Source organism: Thalassophryne amazonica, chromosome 19 (genome assembly GCF_902500255.1).
Source record: "Thalassophryne amazonica chromosome 19, fThaAma1.1, whole genome shotgun sequence".
Classification (NCBI taxonomy): domain Eukaryota; kingdom Metazoa; phylum Chordata; class Actinopteri; order Batrachoidiformes; family Batrachoididae; genus Thalassophryne; species Thalassophryne amazonica.
The window spans coordinates 28,313,289-28,330,406 of record NC_047121.1 but is presented as its reverse complement, the minus strand read 5'-3'; the positions used below and the strand labels follow the sequence as shown (position 1 = coordinate 28,330,406).

At 39.6% G+C, this 17,118-nt stretch overlaps 1 protein-coding gene across 1 annotated transcript in view; it reads right to left on the bottom strand.

The window, feature by feature from the left end:
• psma3 (proteasome 20S subunit alpha 3) overlaps nucleotides 1–15,697 on the bottom strand; it is a 44,421-nt gene extending 28,724 nt beyond the window's left edge. The window contains exons 1-3 of the mRNA XM_034159328.1: nucleotides 15,552–15,697; nucleotides 11,414–11,496; nucleotides 6,468–6,591 (exon numbers count right to left, since the gene is read on the bottom strand). Of these exons, the coding sequence (XP_034015219.1) occupies nucleotides 6,468–6,591; nucleotides 11,414–11,496; nucleotides 15,552–15,572 (228 nt within the window). The 5' untranslated portion in view covers nucleotides 15,573–15,697. The remainder of the gene's footprint in view (nucleotides 1–6,467; nucleotides 6,592–11,413; nucleotides 11,497–15,551) is intronic.
• Nucleotides 15,698–17,118: the final 1,421 nt, after the last annotated feature.

Below are 17,118 nucleotides of genomic sequence, written 5' to 3'. Positions count from 1 at the left end.
GTAGAGCCACAAGTAACACACATGAGCACTCATGTTAATCTGTCAATTGTTTTAATCAGTATCCCAGAAGAAGAATCTGGTCTATCATCTGACTGACCATAATCAGTTTAATCTGTGCTAGTTTCTAGGCCTGTCACAACAATTACAATATTTACTTATAATATGGACATAACTGCAAATATTTTGGGAAACATCAATATTGCCACTTGTGTTCACACCTTTCTTTATGTCTGAGTGGCACCAATATGAAACCAGAATATACTGCACTACCGTAAGATTTTGAGGCAGCACTTGAACAGAAAAATATGGAGAATGTCTGTGATATTTCTGGTCTCTCACACACACACACACACTAACTGCATAATTCCTACCAGAATGTCTGAGTTCAAAAGGATTTTGTTTCAAAGCTGCACACCACAGCTCTACTGGTGTGGGAACATTTTTGGGATTAGGCCAAATAAGAGGCGAGCAAGTGCATTAACGCAGACAAGCTGGTATGTTGACCGTTTAAAGCCACAGTGATTCTTGTTAACAGTCCATTTTATTTGTTGTTTATTTTAGATGTTTTTTCACATTGCTAAATGCAGACTGCACTGAACTATCCAACTTCAAATCACTTCTCAAAACTTATCTTTTAAGAACTGCTTAATATACTACATATAACTATTATTCATTAGCTGTGTTACTGCTTTGTTTTTTCTTTATTTTAAACCACATATAAAGCGAGTACAGAGAGAAGAACTCTATAAATATACTCAACAAAAATATAAACGCAACACTTTTGGTTTTGCTCCCATTTTGTATGAGATGAACTCAAAGATCTAAAACTTTTTCCACATACACAATATCACCATTTCCCTCAAATATTGTTCACAAACCAGTCTAAATCAGTGATAGTGAGCACTTCTCCTTTGCTGAGATAATCCATCCCACCTCACAGGTGTGCCGTACCAAAATGCTGATTAGACACCATGATTAGTGCACAGGTGTGCCTTAGACTGCCCACAATAAAAGGCCACTCTGAAAGGTGCAGTTTTGTTTTATTGGGGGGGGATACCAGTCAGTATCTGGTGTGACCACCATTTGCCTCATGCAGTGCAACACATCTCCTTCGCATCATCCGTGAAGAGAACACCTCGCCAACGTGCCAAACGGCAGCGAATGTGAGCATTTGCCCACTCAAATCGGTTACGACGACGAACTGAAGTCAGGTTGAGACCCCGATGAGGACGACGAGCATGCAGATGAGCTTCCCTGAGACGGTTTCTGACAGTTTGTGCAGAAATTCTTTGGTTATGCAAACCGATTGTTCCAGCAGCTGTCCGAGTGGCTGGTCTCAGACGATCTTGGAGGTGAACATGCTGGATGTGGAGGTCCTGGGCTGGTGTGGTTACACGTGGTCTGCGGTTGTGAGGCTGGTTGGATGTAGTGCCAAATTCTCTGAAACGCCTTTGGAGACGGCTTATGGTAGAGAAATGAACATTCAATACATGAGCAACAGCTCTGGTTGACATTCCTGCTGTCAGCATGCCAATTGCACGCTCCCTCAAATCTTGCGACATCTGTGGCATTGTGCTGTGTGATAAAACTGCATCTTTCAGAGTGGCCTTTTATTGTGGGCAGTCTAAGGCACACTTGTGCACTAATCATGGTGTCTAATCAGCATCTTCATATGGCACACCTGTGAGGTGGGATGGATTATCTCAGCAAAGGAGAAGTGCTCACTATCACAGATTTAGACTGGTTTGTGAACAATATTTGAGAGAAATGGTGATATTGTATATGTGGAAAAAGTTTTAGATCTTTGAGTTCATCTCATACAAAATGGGAGCAAAACCAAAAGTGTTGCGTTTATATTTTTGTTGAGTGTAAAATGAGTCATCATCATTATTATCATTATGTGTAGTTGTATGGTACTCCAATTCCAATATGTGAATATTAAGAATTAAAAGTTCATTGCTCTTTGATAGGGTATACTGGCACCACTGCATTGAAATGGTCTTAAAATAAGATCATTCATCCCTGTCGCCCGGGTTGGTGCGGCGCAGTATGGTACGGGTCGGAACGGTTAAGTAGGGCTTGGCTTGCCTTTCCATCGCCAGCGGTACCCTTTTCTTTGGTAGGCGGAGCACGTAGATGTCAACATGCATGTCATCGAGAGCGCGTACACTGTCGCATGGCCTCGCCCCCTCCACATGGAGTCCATACAGTGTAATTTAACATTTAAATTTCATTTCATTTTTGTCTCGGTGGATCATGGGTAGGGATGGGTATTGATAAGATTTTATTGTTATCGATGCCATTATCGATCCAATTCCTTATCGATTCTCTTATCAATACCTCTTGTGAATTTTCTGTGTACTAAAAGTATTCTTTACAGGTTTTCTACGTCAACAACATTTTATTGAGTCTTAAAGTAAATGAATATTACATCAGTTAGTGGATCCTTGATCTGCGGACATAAATAGAAATAAACCAATCTGTAGTTTTTGTCAAAAGCATTTCCTTTCAGACAATGGCATGAATGTCACTCCATACCTCTGAACTGAGCTCAGCTGGCTGGGCTGCACATCAGCATCAATGTAATTCATAAAAAATGCGGGACGTCTAATTTTGGGAGGAAAAAAATGTTTTGGTCGAAGGTAGTTTATTATTTGTATTTCAAAGTTTGGAAAGAGGTGTCATTTGATTTAAAACTGCAACTCGCTTTGAAGTTATTAATTCCGGCCAGACTCTAACCCTACAGTGAGCGGCACAGCTTTGGGAGATGTGCAAACAGAATGGAGGACGATTCTCGTTTCTTGCCTGCAACAAGACAAGAGTCCCAGTAAGTGACTCACAATTTACATATTTTAATGGCTTTGAGAGGGGTTAAGAAACAGACTTTCCGCTTCTGAAAAGCAGTGAATTAAAGAACCAACAAAGCAGCGGATCTTAACGATTCTCGAAAAGAACTGGTTCATGATACCCATCCCTAATCATGGGATTTATTTTCATGTATGAATGTTAATGAATGTTGATGATCTGCATTTTACCAAAACTTAAATCAACAGCTAACTTTCAGGAACCTTCACCTTTCTTATTCAAACAAATGACTTTCACGAAAGCCTTTCTTTTCCACGATGTGGGAGTTTCGCTAACGGAAGCCATTTTTCTTTGGTCTTTTGTTTACTGGAGTAATTTCGCAAACTCACATTTGCGGGAGAGTTTGGACGCAACTTCCATGGGAAAACCCGGTTAGGAATTTCCACAGATTGGCTGTTGTTGAGGAATTTTATCGTTTTGAGTGGGCCACTCTTGAGAGGTGAAATCAATAGAAAAACAATTGTTGCAACAGAAATGCGGCCGTATATGCTGGTGGCCGCTCGTGAGAGGGGCCACTAATGAGGGGACCATTGTACTGTGCAAAAAGAAGCTTTATGTTAACCTTGTCCAAAAGTGGTGTTGACTTCTCTGGGTTCACAGGCATCCGAGTTGAACAATCACAGTAAAAACATGTATTGTGTTTCAGACGGATCGGTATTCCAGATATATTTTTTCCATCCAACACTGTAAAGTGCTTTGAGCATCTCCTAGATGGAAAGGCGCTACAGAAATGTAGTCCTCCTCCTTCTTCTCCTCCTCCCCCCAGAAGAAACTGACACCGTGTGTTCTCGACCAGGGGTTCTCAATCAGGTCCTCAAGGACCCCTAAATCTGCACATTTTCCATTTCTCCCTGCTCTGCCACAAGCTGATCTGGTAATTCAGGTGTCTGTTAGGAGATGATTGGGTGTGCACCTGAATTAGTAAATCAGCTTGTGGCAGAGCAGGGAGAGATGGAAAATGTGCTGGTTCACTGCAAAAACTGATATCTAAGAAAGCAAAAAAAAAAAAAAACACTTGTTTAAAGAAAATTTGATTTAGTCTTTGTCTAAGTAGAAAATAATCTTGTCAAGCTTTTTTTTACATAAGACAAAATGCCTTATTTTGGGAAAATGTGCCACACTTTTTCTTAAAGAATTATTCTAAAGTTTTTCCAGCAAATAAGTTCTATTTAACCAGTAACAAGGCAATGGATTTCAAATCATCCAAGCAAACGAACAAGATTGTTTTCCTGATTTTAAAAAAGGCCAATCTTAAAATAAGAATTCTGTCTAGTTTTAAAGCATTCTGTCTTGTTTTTGATTATTCAGTGCCAAGATATTTTGCTGGTTTTGAGAATTCTAACCAAGTACATTTTTCTTACCCCTTGTCAGGTTTTTTTGCTTAATCCAAGAGAATTTGGCTAGATTTGTATTTTGATAGGGACAGTTTTTGCAGAGTTCAGGGTTCCTTGAGGACCGGATTGAGAACCCCTGTTCTACAACCCCTGGCAAAAATTATGGAATCACCGGCCTCGGAGGATGTTCATTCTGTTGTTTAATTTTGTAGAAAAAAAGCAGATCACAGACATGACACAAAACTAAAGTCATTTCAAATGGCAACTTTCTGGCTTTAAGAAACAGTATAAGAAATCAAGAAAAAAAGATTGTGGCAGTCAGTAACGGTTGCTTTTTTAGACCAAGCAGAGGAAAAAAATATGGACTCACTCAATTCTGAGGAATAAATTATGGAATCACCCTGTAAATTTCCATCCCCAAAACTAACACCTGCATCAAATCACATCTGCTCGTTGACATTGACCCTATGTCATGAAATTGACCCTATATGTGTTTTTGCAAGGAATGTTTTCACAGTTTTTGCTCTATGGCAAGATGCATTATCTTCTTGAAAAATGATTTCATCATCCTCAAACATCAGAAAAGTGTCCAAAATATCAACGTAAACTTGTGCATTTATTGATGATGTAATGACAGCCATCTCCCCAGTGCCTTTACCTGACATGCAGCCCCATATCATCAATGACAGTGGAAATTTACATGTTCTCTTCAGGCAGTCATCTTTATAAATCTCATTGGAACGGCACCAAACAAAAGTTCCAGCATTATCACCTTACCCAATGCAGATTCCAGATTTATCACTGAATATGACTTTCATCCAGTCATCCACAGTCCACGATTGCTTTTCTTTAGCCCATTGTAACCTTGTTTTTTTCTGTTTAGGTGTTAATGATGGCTTTCGTTTAGCTTTTCTGTATGTAAATCCCATTTCCTTTAGGCGGTTTCTTACAGTTCGGTCACAGACGTTGACTCCAGTTTCCTCCCATTCGTTCCTCATTTGTTTTGTTGTGCATTTTTGATTTTTGAGACATATTGCTTTAAGTTTTCTGTCTTGACGCTTTGATGTCTTCCTTGGTCTACCAGTATGTTTGCCTTTAACAACCTTCCCATGTTGTTTGTATTTGGTCCAGAGTTTAGACACAGCTGACTGTGAACAACCAACATCTTTTGCAACATTGCGTGATGATTTACCCTCTTTTAAGAGTTTGATAATCCTCTCCTTTGTTTCAATTGACATCTCTCGTGTTGGAGCCATGATTCATGTCAGTCCACTTGGTGCAACAGCTCTCCAAGGTGTGATCACTCCTTTTTAGATGCAGACTAACAAGCAGATGTGATTTGATGCAGGTGTTAGTTTTGGGGATGAAAATTTACAGGGTGATTCCATAATTTATTCCTCAGAATTGAGTGAGTCCATATTTTTTTCCTCTGCTTGGTCTAAAAAAGTAACCGTTACTGACTGCCACAATCTTTTTTTCTTGATTTCTTATAGTGTTTCTTAAAGCCAGAAAGTTGCCATTTGAAATGACTTTAGTTTTGTGTCATGTCTGTGATCTGCTTTTTTTCTACAAAATTAAACAACTGAATGAACATCCTCCGAGGCCGGTGATTCCATAATTTTTGCCAGGGGTTGTACACTAAAAATGAAAAGATCCATCCAGACTGTTATTAGCAACAAATACAAAAGCCAGGATCTGCCATGGTATGGGATTATGTCAGTGGCCTTGGAAAAAGTAACTTACACTTGTGATGACAACACCATTATTGCAGAAATGTACACTGAGATTTTAGAGCAACATATGCTGCCTTCAAGATGACGTCTTTTCCAGGAACATCCATGCATTTTTTCAAGAAGACGATGCAAAACCACATTCTGCACACATTACAAAGGCAAGGCTGTAGAAGCAGAGGGCATGGGTACAGGACTGACATTCCTGCAGTCCTGACCTGTCCCTAACAGAGAATGTGTGGAGAATTTTGAAACGGAAAATACAAAAATGAGCCTGTACTGTTGCATGCCTTAAGCCGTGTCTTCAGGAAAAATAGGACAAAATAACACCCGAAATGCTTCATCTCTTGTATCATCAATGCTAAAACATTTTTTAAGCATTGTGATCATGAGCAGCAACATTACAAAGTGGTAAATTCTTTAGCATCTTAACTTTTTTAGAACTTCTGAATCACAATAAAAGAATACAGATATTTTCACACCTCTACTTTGCAACAATAGACCAGTGATCTCTAACAGATGAGTATGTGTCCATTACCATTCCAACGTGTCGGTCTATGTTGAAGATGCGTTTGTTGGAGCCCTCCTCATAGAGTTTGGACAGGACAAGCTTCTCCACACCAAACACAATGCCATCCTTGCAACGGATCCCAATGGCCGTACTAAACATGGATACACACAGTTACATCAATAAACAAATGCCAACAACTACAGTAAAGGTACCTTGACACTTGCACAAATTTGATACCCACACTGCCGTGCAATTGCTGCAGCCGATCTGCTCTGTGTCAGCCTGATTCTGTCAGATCTCAGAAGCTAAGCAGTGCGGGACCTGGTTAGTACTTGGATGGGAGACCTCTTTGGAACACCAGCGGCTGTGTGTGTTTCTCCAGGTAACACTGGAGTTGCGTCAGGAAGGGCATCCAGCGTAAAACCTGTGCCAAATCTCAATGTGGATCTGGTTGTATCCGCTGTGGCAACCCCAAACACAAAAACGGGAGCAGCCAAAGGGACAACAACTCCCATGCAATTGCCAATGCGTCCCTCTTGACGCCTCGCTGATTATGTATTTGCTCTCAGAACTTGGTTGATGAAACCATTCTCTCATCGCAGAGAAGTTATCTACAGCTGCAGGTTGTCGCTTGCACGTTGTGCAGTGGAGAACACATTTGGAATTGTGTGTCAAAGGTAATTATTTATTATATATATATATATATATATATATATATATATATATATATATATATATATATATTGTAATGGATTGGTAAAACAGTTTCATTTTCATTCCTCCTTCTGAGTTAAATAATGTATCTGTAAAATTACATTTATAGGTGTAATATCTCGTCATAATCATTCAGATGCCCTGGGCGTAATGACACACATTGACACGCAGTGTTTTCAAATAGGTTGTGCAATGTTCATGACTAGTTCATGCAAGCGGCACAAAATTAATGCATGCCAGAAATTTGGAACATTTAAAAATTTTCTTTCTCTACTGGCATGCAGCCACGCACAGTTCATTGCACAGTTTACAACAGCTTATGATGAGTTTACTCATTGGCAGTACAGGGATCAAATTCATGCAAGTGTCAAGGTGGCTTAAGAATGACAGAACAAAGGACACGCACTGCAGTGTGATAGTTTGATTCCATGAGGTCACCTCATTTAAGTGGTTGCCAGTGTGTCATATTGTTAATATTACACACTCAGCTCAGGCGGGATGATTTTTTTTTTTTTTTTTTTTTTTTAACACAACAGTACAAGACTGTGAAGTGTGCAGGAGCCACTCAGCAAATTACAGCAATAATTCAGATCAGCAACTGAGTCAGAAGGGGTTCTTCATGCATTTTTAGAGAATTACCAGTCTCCAAACGACACAATAAATATTAATTTGGGTCATTCCGTGTGAAATCATCAGGTGCCTCTCAGGTCACCAACTCGGATTCTCGTTGTGTTTGTTTTGTTTTTTTTTTTGTTGTTTTTTTTGCAAGTACCTACATATGTCTGATGAACACATGCAAAATATCTCTGCTTAATTCCAAGCAGTTTTTTTTATATATATATATATTTTTTTTTTTTTAATAAGGGTAACCACAGTCCTATTTTTCACACTTTATTGAGCTTTCTTTCATTTTTAAAAGACATTATCTCAGCTAATAATGCAGATATAAAGCTCAAATTTGGAATACACCCTATATGGACACCCCAGATACAGTAGTAAATTTCAAAAAATGGGATACAGAGCTAATTTTTCATTCTGTAGCATCACAAACATGCCAGTTTGTCCATTCTCACAAAAATTACAAAATTTCAAAGAGCTGTACTAAAGAAGGAATTCAGTGGATAATCTTCATATTGTAGAAAACACATATCTGGGGTACTAGTTATATGTGTGGAAAACATAACTTAAAGGGTTTTTGAATTATTTACTCTTGAAAACTGAACATGAATGCAGAAAGTCAAAAATAGGCCTCCAGTCTCTATGATGTGACCATGTGGGCAAGTGCTCAGCCACTTCATATTTTTTTTTTTGTGGAGAGCATATTGATATACCAACTTTATGTAATTTTTTTTTTATCTAGCTCAAATGCCTTCATAGGGAAAAAAAAATTGCAAATCAGGGTACCATAACATGGGGCGAACATATTTTGAACCTGTATTTGCATATTCAGAAAGCAATATGTCAGCTCTGAATGGAAGCATAAAGCTTAAATTTGGTATTTACAATATTTGGCACCCCAAAATAATGGATGAACTTTGAAAGACAGATTACTGAGCTTATTTTTTCTTTCATGGCATCATAAATTTACCAATTCAGTCATCAACGTAATTTTGTTACAAAGTTTTGAAGAGCTGTACTCCGAGAGTAAATTGAGAGATATATTTTGATATTTCAGAATTTACTTTCTCCAAGTAAAATATATTTATGCATAAGAACTGCATAAGCTGTAATTAATTACTCCAAACAAAGCAATACATGCACTCCTCACTGATACAATATATACGCGTACACTGGCAAGTGAACAGGTGACTCCAATTTCTTTATGTGCAGCAGCTGATTACATCCATCAGACATATTTAAAACAATGAGCAGTTACTCTTGATATTAGATCTATTTTAAACTGCATTGACTCATGATCAGTTTGTCTAAAATTGGAATAACAATTCCCCTGCCCTATTAATGGCTCTGATGAAATAAGCAGATTAAGAAAAATATATATTGTCTTAGTTGTTTTAGCGACTGAACTAAGCACTATGAATAGAACAGTAAACTAAGTATACACTTTACTGCACCATGCAAGATTTCACCTGCTTTGAGAGAGAAACCCCCATCCTGATAAATATTATTAACTATGAACTAGTAACTATTAGTTACTTTGCTGATTACTCAATCTTAAAAGTAACCAGATTAGATTAATAGTAGCTGGCTTTACGTAGTGTACATGGCAACTCCACCAGGCACTAGGGCTGTCACGATTAGGAATTTCTGGAGACGATTAATTGTCAGACAAATAATTGTGATTGACGAATATATTGTCTATTTTTTTTCCCTTCTTTATATTCTACTATCATAGTACAAGGCTACACAACTCTGGAAGAACGTTTGGCTTCTGTGAGTGGAGAAACTGGGAATAGTGCAGCATTTTTATTTTTATCTTCATTTTACATACAGTCCCAACTTTTTCTGGTTTGTGGTTGTTTCTGTTGCATTTCTGAAATTGTTTCTCCTCATTAGTCACATTTTGTACTTAAACACTACATTAAGCTCAAGGTTGAACAAATAAATACTTTTGGAAAATAACAGCTGTTAAAGTTCAGAGTTCTCACCTGCTTTTTGTGATCTGAACGTCTGAACACCACCACAGCTTCTCCACGTCAGGGTTTTGTTTTTTTTTTTGCTCAGTTCATTCATACATTCTCATTTTTTAAATATGTTTTTAAAGATATTTGACCATTTATTTCATCTCATGATGTCATAAATTCAGTATACAACGCGCACATGGTGTGAACAGGATGGTAACGGCAGAATCACACCGGGAGAGAAAGTTCAGAGAGAAGTAAAGGCAGCTCCAGAGTTTGGTTTTGTTTTTTTAACATGTTCACTCAGGTTAAAATCCTCTCTCTGCTCCGCGCTCGCTGTACACTGATGGTTCAGCAACGTGTCGTGCCTCCATTCAGGAATCTCCCTCACCCACCCCCTCCTTCGCAGTCTGCAGCCTGTTGACTCCGCGCGCACAGACACACACAGACAGCTCCTTCGGTAAACTCCGCATTTTAGACGGCTTTTGAAGAAGGCAGTCGCTGTTTTAATCAGCCGTCTTATCCAAACGGCAGGAAGGATCACTCCTCACCCTCCATGTTATTGTCCTGCCTTAAGATGATCGCGAAACAGAGTGAGCAAGGCTGCAGCACAATGTTGTCAGATTCTGAGTCGTTTTATGCTTTGTGGATAAAATAAATAATTCACGGTAATCGCGAATATGAAAAATAATCGCGACTGGCAAATATTGTAAGAATTGTGACAGCCCTACCAGGCACCACACTTAGGGAACATACTGCATGAGTGAATTAGATTATTTAATTTAATAATGTTAAAATAATATTTCTAAATTACTAAACTAAATTTAATTATTAGGGCAGCACGGTATCTTAGTGGTTAGCACTGCTGCCTCACAGCAAGAAGGATTCCCACCTGTGGCCTTTCTGTGTGGAGTTTGCATTTTCTCTCTGTGTGTGTGTGGGTTCCCTCCAGGTATTCTGGCTTCCTCCCACATCCGAAGACATGCAGGTTAGGTAAAATGGAAACTTTAAATTGTCCATAGCTGTGTGTGCGAGTGTGCCTGTATTTGTCTATATGTTGCCCTGCGACTTGCATCCTGTCCAGGGTGTACCCCACCTCAAGCCCTATGACTGCTGGGACAGGCTCCACCACCCCTTGACCCTTAATTGGAGTAAGTGGGTATGGAAGATGGATTAAATTATTAATAAAGCCATTGAATTTAATTTACAGGGTTTATTTTTTTACTTTCTAGTACAACTAGACCATCACCATTTGTGTGTACCCACAGTCTGAGGATGTTCTAAATTTTTTTGGGCAGAATATGAACAAATTTAGGAAAGAAAATATTGATGAATTCCAGATTTGGGCATCAATTATGCATAAGAACAGTTTAGGCACAGATTTGTGCACAGGCACCGTTTGTGAATGAGGCCCATGAAAGAATCTCCAAATTCTTCTTTAAAATTGAAATCAAGTAATATTTGTCTTTTTTGTACGATGGTCAAAAAATATGAGTTTTGAGATCCGCTATACCCCTAATGGATACAGGCTCTTAGTCTAACATGTAATGTGATCTCTTTCTTCATGAAGACAGACAATCGTTAATGCATTGTGAACCTGAAGACGCTAGTGTGGAAGAACAGAGTTGTGGGGTAGTCTAAGAATGGATTATATTTAAACATTTGTTGAAAAGACCCAACCTGCTGTTCTCTACGGCCTTCATGGCATATTCCACCTGAAACACTCGTCCATCTGGAGAGAAGGTAGAGGCCGACAGATCATACTGAGAGACAAAGAGAAAGTGTGCCATTAGTACATCACAATTTACAACTAGATCAAGAAAAATAAATACACATATTATACAGGTAGACTTTGAAAGGTTTTGCTCAGTAGCTCCCTGGGCCAGCATCGTTTGAAATTTAGTGGGTCCCCTCCAGATTTCACTGGTCGACATTCTAACAGAGAAGAAACTCGGACATAAAAAAAATGTCCAAGGCATACCACTTCTGTCTCAGCTGTGTAAACCCAGACAGATGCCGATTTCCTAGCAACCAGCCACGATCTTCTCGTGGCAGCATAAAATTTATGAAGTGGCTGCAGGTATGGGACGCGTATCCCAAAACATGAATTCTACAAGTACAGTATGAGGAGGACAGACCTACAACAAATATTTGTGTACACGGGGAAGAATGTCAAGACCATTAATGTCAGGGATCAGTGTTGGGGTCAGAGGGCACACGAGTTGTTACGTGAGGAGGATCAATCAGAGGCATTCCATCTTAATCTGTAATCAGTGCCTAAAACTTTAAAGTATAGCATGATATCACAAACCCGAAGTCAGCCATCTCTGTGATACTCCGCTATCCCTTCTGTTTACCAGCATCTATTGTTAGTGTTCAAATGCTGTCATGGTGAGTTAAGCCCCTGTCACAGTGGCGTATTCATAGAGCTGCTCATTACACCGTATCATCTACGCTGTAATGAGCAGCTCTCCGCCCACTTCACGTGGAGTTTTTCTCAATACACAGCAGTATGCTGAGGGCTACGCATGTAGGATGGAAGAAATTAAACATGTTTAATTTTCTTTGGCGTACAGCACAGCATGGAGCCTTCACACGAGTACACGCAGCGCCGTGCTACTGTCCGCTATTGAGAGAGAGAGAGAGAGAGAGAGAGAGAGACATAGACAGAGACAGACCGACCGACCAACCAAGACAGAGACAGACCCAGACCCAGAGACAGAGACAGACCGACACACAGAGACAGACAGACAGACAGACCGACCGACCTATCAATAAAAACGCTCTCTCCCAGTTTAGCAAGTCACAGCGTTTTGTTCAGGGCAGCCTTTACCAAGACAAAAAAAAAAAAATAAATAATAATAATAATAATAATGTTAAATGACTCTGTTTTTGAGCCGCACCACACCGTGCAGTAGAGAACAGAGCGCACTTCCACAGAGGCAGAAAATAACTGATTTATTGAACTGGTTTAATAGGGCATGGTACACGCGACTGTGTGCACACATTAAAATGCGAACACACGCAGCTGCAAATATGAACAAACACTGAAAAAGGTTGAGTACGTGCGTATTTCGGGTGTATTTAAATGAAACAACGCCGCAATGAGCAGCTCTACGAATACGCCAATGTGACAGGGGCTTTACTGTGACGTCGTTAGGTGACACAATCAGTCAGACAGAGAGATGAGCCTGCATTACTCTAGATTGCCAAAGGCAATAAGGAATCAGAGCAAAGCCTGTGAAAAACTGCAAAAATGTAAACGACGATTTTGCACAATAATCTTTAATCAGTATCTTATTGGATCAAAAAACATTTCATTTTTAAAATCTGTCCATTGAACATTAAAATCTGTATGAATAACATCACAAATCAAACATTTTTAAACTGTCTTAAAATTGTTGGTGCTCCGAGACATTGGTAAAAGCACAAACTCCCATGACATTTAATAATAACAGTTATTAATGCAAGTTAATTTTGGCATGAAAAGTATTTCACATGTATTTTACCTGCGTGTGTCGCAGAACAGCAGGAAATATTAACCTCAGAGAACAACAAAGATAATCCGTGTGCTGTGGATGTGCTGATAGTTACTTTTCTATTTGCCCTCCATGATCCGTCGCATTTTTTCTTCGTACCCAACCACAAACACACTGGTTATAGGCATCCAAGCCTTCGTAGTTTTTCCCAAGTCCTCTGGGTCTAGGTGAAAATAAATAAAATTCACGACATCTGTGTGTAACACCAGGCAGTGAACTTTCACTGCCAACCAGCAGATGATGGAATTTCATACGGATCTTCACCACCAACTAATTTCATCATCTCCAAGTATGATTGTGCATCCCTGTATGTCTGAGGAGGTTTTTCCAGGTTTTCGCAAACTTTTGCCATGGAAGAATAGAGCGTGCGCTTCCAATGTTTACTCGCCAATGCTGGTGAGTATACAGTCCAAGGATAGGGTCACCCCTTTGAGTCTAGTCTGCTTGAGATTTCTTCCTCAAATCATCAGAGGGAGTTTTCCTTACCACTGTTGCCCATGTGCTTGCTCTATGGATTGGTAAGGTTAGACCTTGCTTGTGTGAAGCACCTTGAGGCAGCTTTGTTGTGATTTGGCGCTATATAAATAAATGAAACTGAAAGGAAATGAATGCTGCCAAGAAATCCAAAACGGCTGGTCACGCCCATAATTGTGATGTCACTGAAAACACCTTTGATCACCTCTGCTGACTAGGGTTGGGTATCGAGAACCGGTTCTTTTCAAGAATCGTTAAATAATTATTCGATCCACTGACATCAATAGGCTTTTTGCTTAACGATCCCCTTACCGGCCCTTCAGAGCAGTCGTTTTTGAGAGTGTTTGTCGGGAAAATTATCATTTCTCTACGATGATTGCAGACCCTGCAGTGGGTCTATAATCAACTGCTTCTGCAGCACAGTTCTTCTTGAAGCTTGGACCAACGAAGCAGTGCTCCGACTCACTGCTTCATTGGTTCTCTGCTTCGCTGCTTTTCAGAAGCGGCAAGTCTGTTTCTTAAACCCTCTCAAAGCCATTTAAATATGTCAATCGTGAGTCATTTTTGTGCTGATTAAAGTCACTAACTTGTCTTGTTGAGGGAAAGAAACAAGAATTGTCCTCCATTACATTTGCACAGCTCCAAACGCTGCGCTGATCTCTGCCGAGTCACGTTAGAGTTAATAACCGAATTAATAACTTCAAAGTGAATCGCCATTTTAAATCAAATGACACCTCTTTCCATCCAAACATTGTAACACAAACAAACTACAATCGACCAAAATGTTTTTTCCTCCCAAAATGAGACGATATGCGTTCTTTATGAATTACATCCTGACTTACAGCGCTGCCGGCTGCGCCCAGCTCAGAGGCTATGTATGGAGTTATATTTGTGCCATTAATGTCTGAAAGGAAATGCTTTTGACAAAAACTACAGATTTTGTTTATTTCTATTTATGCACAGAGATCAAGGATCCACCATGTAGAGTTTGTTTATGTCCAGAGATCAAGGATCCAATGACCAGTTTCATATTTATTTACTTTATGACTTAATATAATGTTCTGACATAGAAAACCACAAAAAAATTCACAAGCGGTATTGATAAGGGAATCCATAAGGAATCGGCTCGATAAGCGGAATCGATAATAGCATCAATAGATAAAATCTTATCAATACCCATCCCTACTGCTGACTCAACAGCCCCCTGTGAAACATTACACTTTTTTAAAATATTAACTTTTCTGGCTGTTATATGGGCCAGAAGCTCCGGAACGTACTGACTGATCATCAGGACATGGTTACGAGAAGTGCACAAACAAGGTTTCGTTGTCCTAAAGCGGATTGCGCATTTCAAAAGGAAATTAAAAGACTGGATCAAAACTATATTTCGTTACAGAAAAAAACATCTGGAGCAACATCAAGACGAAACATGCCTGAAGTGAACCGGATTGTGTCTGGACTAGAGTACCGCGGAGCTAAAGGCTAAACTGGATTCATGTTCCGATTTTCAAGCCGAAAGACTCTACAGTATATTATTACTATTATTTATTATATATTAATTTATTTTTGCTCTCAATATACATCCAGAACGCTTGAAGTGAGAACTAGTTTCAGTTTTACTTCAGCTCGAATGAGGCTAACTGCTTTGGCCTGGCTGTGACTCAGCAGGCTAGCACGCTAGTAAGCTACAAGTTTTTATGAAAGAAAACTATACTTGCAACGTTTTACAGTGGATATAACAGTGGACTCAAATCTCAAATAACGCATTAAACAAAAACACGAAATTTCAATTCAAAGACACTCACCCCGGTCCCGATCGAGCTCATTTTAATTAAAAACTATCAATTCTCCTAACCAACTCTCAACCAGATGCGTCTTTGCCGCATCGCACTGTCACATTATGACATATATCCGGTTACGCCTTCTTCTTCTTTGGCTTTTATTGGTTTGCAAACTAGCACGGTGCATTACCGCCACCAACTGTTTGGGAGTGGAGCATTACTGGATTCTGATGTACCTACTAATGAGGAATTGTGGAGATTAGGGAAGTTACTCTATCCTAAATTCTCTTGAATAACCCTGTTCCCTTTAGATATGTCAGTACAGGACTCCAAGCTGGCGGTGTAACTGTAGAAAAATAAAGTAATCCTTGAAGCATCAGGTCTGACCTGCAAACAGATTTGCCATTTGAGATGATGAATAATAGTGGAGCTGATAACTGCAACAATTGAGACGGCCCAAGGTGAGACGGCCCAACAGCATCTGTGTGATAGCATGATATTGTGATGAAACAAACACCTACAGAACAGGCTCATGTAGTCCTCTTCGATCCAAAGGGTTCATGCACCAAATTTTTAAGTGTTCTGAGTATTTTGACGAAGAATAAACCACTTCTTAAACTGAAAAATTGGTTCTCCGCTGGAACAAGAAAAAAAAAATAGCTGGTTTTACCCATGTGAAGTGTAACTCTTTGATAACATCCTTGATTACAAGGGTTCTGCTCAAAACTGATAGAAACCCGAGCCAGCTCTCAAGATGGCACCAATGTCCAAATAACCTTCAATCATTTCCATTTGTGGAAAAGTCTGAATAGTATGCACTCCACCACCAAGGTCCAAAAGTTTTGGAATAAAGCAGGTCAATATTTTAATGACCCATCTTGCCTCACAGAACTACCAGCTCATGACAAAATGACATGGCCCTCCTCCTTTTTGTGGATCCACATCAAAATGTGCTGGTTTATATTCAAGGCTTACGGGGAGGTCACCAACCCAACTGGAGATCTTCTGACAACATTCTTCTGTCCTCGGTGTCAGGGTTTCACTGGAGTTCTACAGAAAGGAGGCTGCACCCTGGCATGATGCCGCACCACAGCGACCAAGAAATGCATTCCGTTACCATTTGACGAGAAGCAAGTTGAGCAACAGGGGCATCTGCCAGAGGTGTCTTCTGCTTGGAATTGTTTTACTTCAACTTCATCCTGATGGCACAAAAATTGTGTCTAATGCAATTAGGTGTGCAGCATCTTTCCCTTACAAAATGATCTTTGCTAATCTTCAAATTCCCATTTCATGAAACCTCAGGGACACTCTCCAGGTTTTTAGACTGTGCATCTGTTTGTGCACACAAGAACATAAAGTGCAACACAGAAGACATCAGTTATTTGTAAACTGTTAGCACAGCAAAGCATAGAACAAGTTTCCTGTTCTGACAGAATAAAACAAACTGTGGACTGGACTAAACAAAAAGTCCAAGTGGGCTTATTTAGCTGTTATACTGTCTGCCACCATCAGACACACTCTGAGCTTTGGACGTTCACAAGGTTCTGAAGATGGAGAATGAACAGCCAGTTTAACCTGACAAATTCATCAC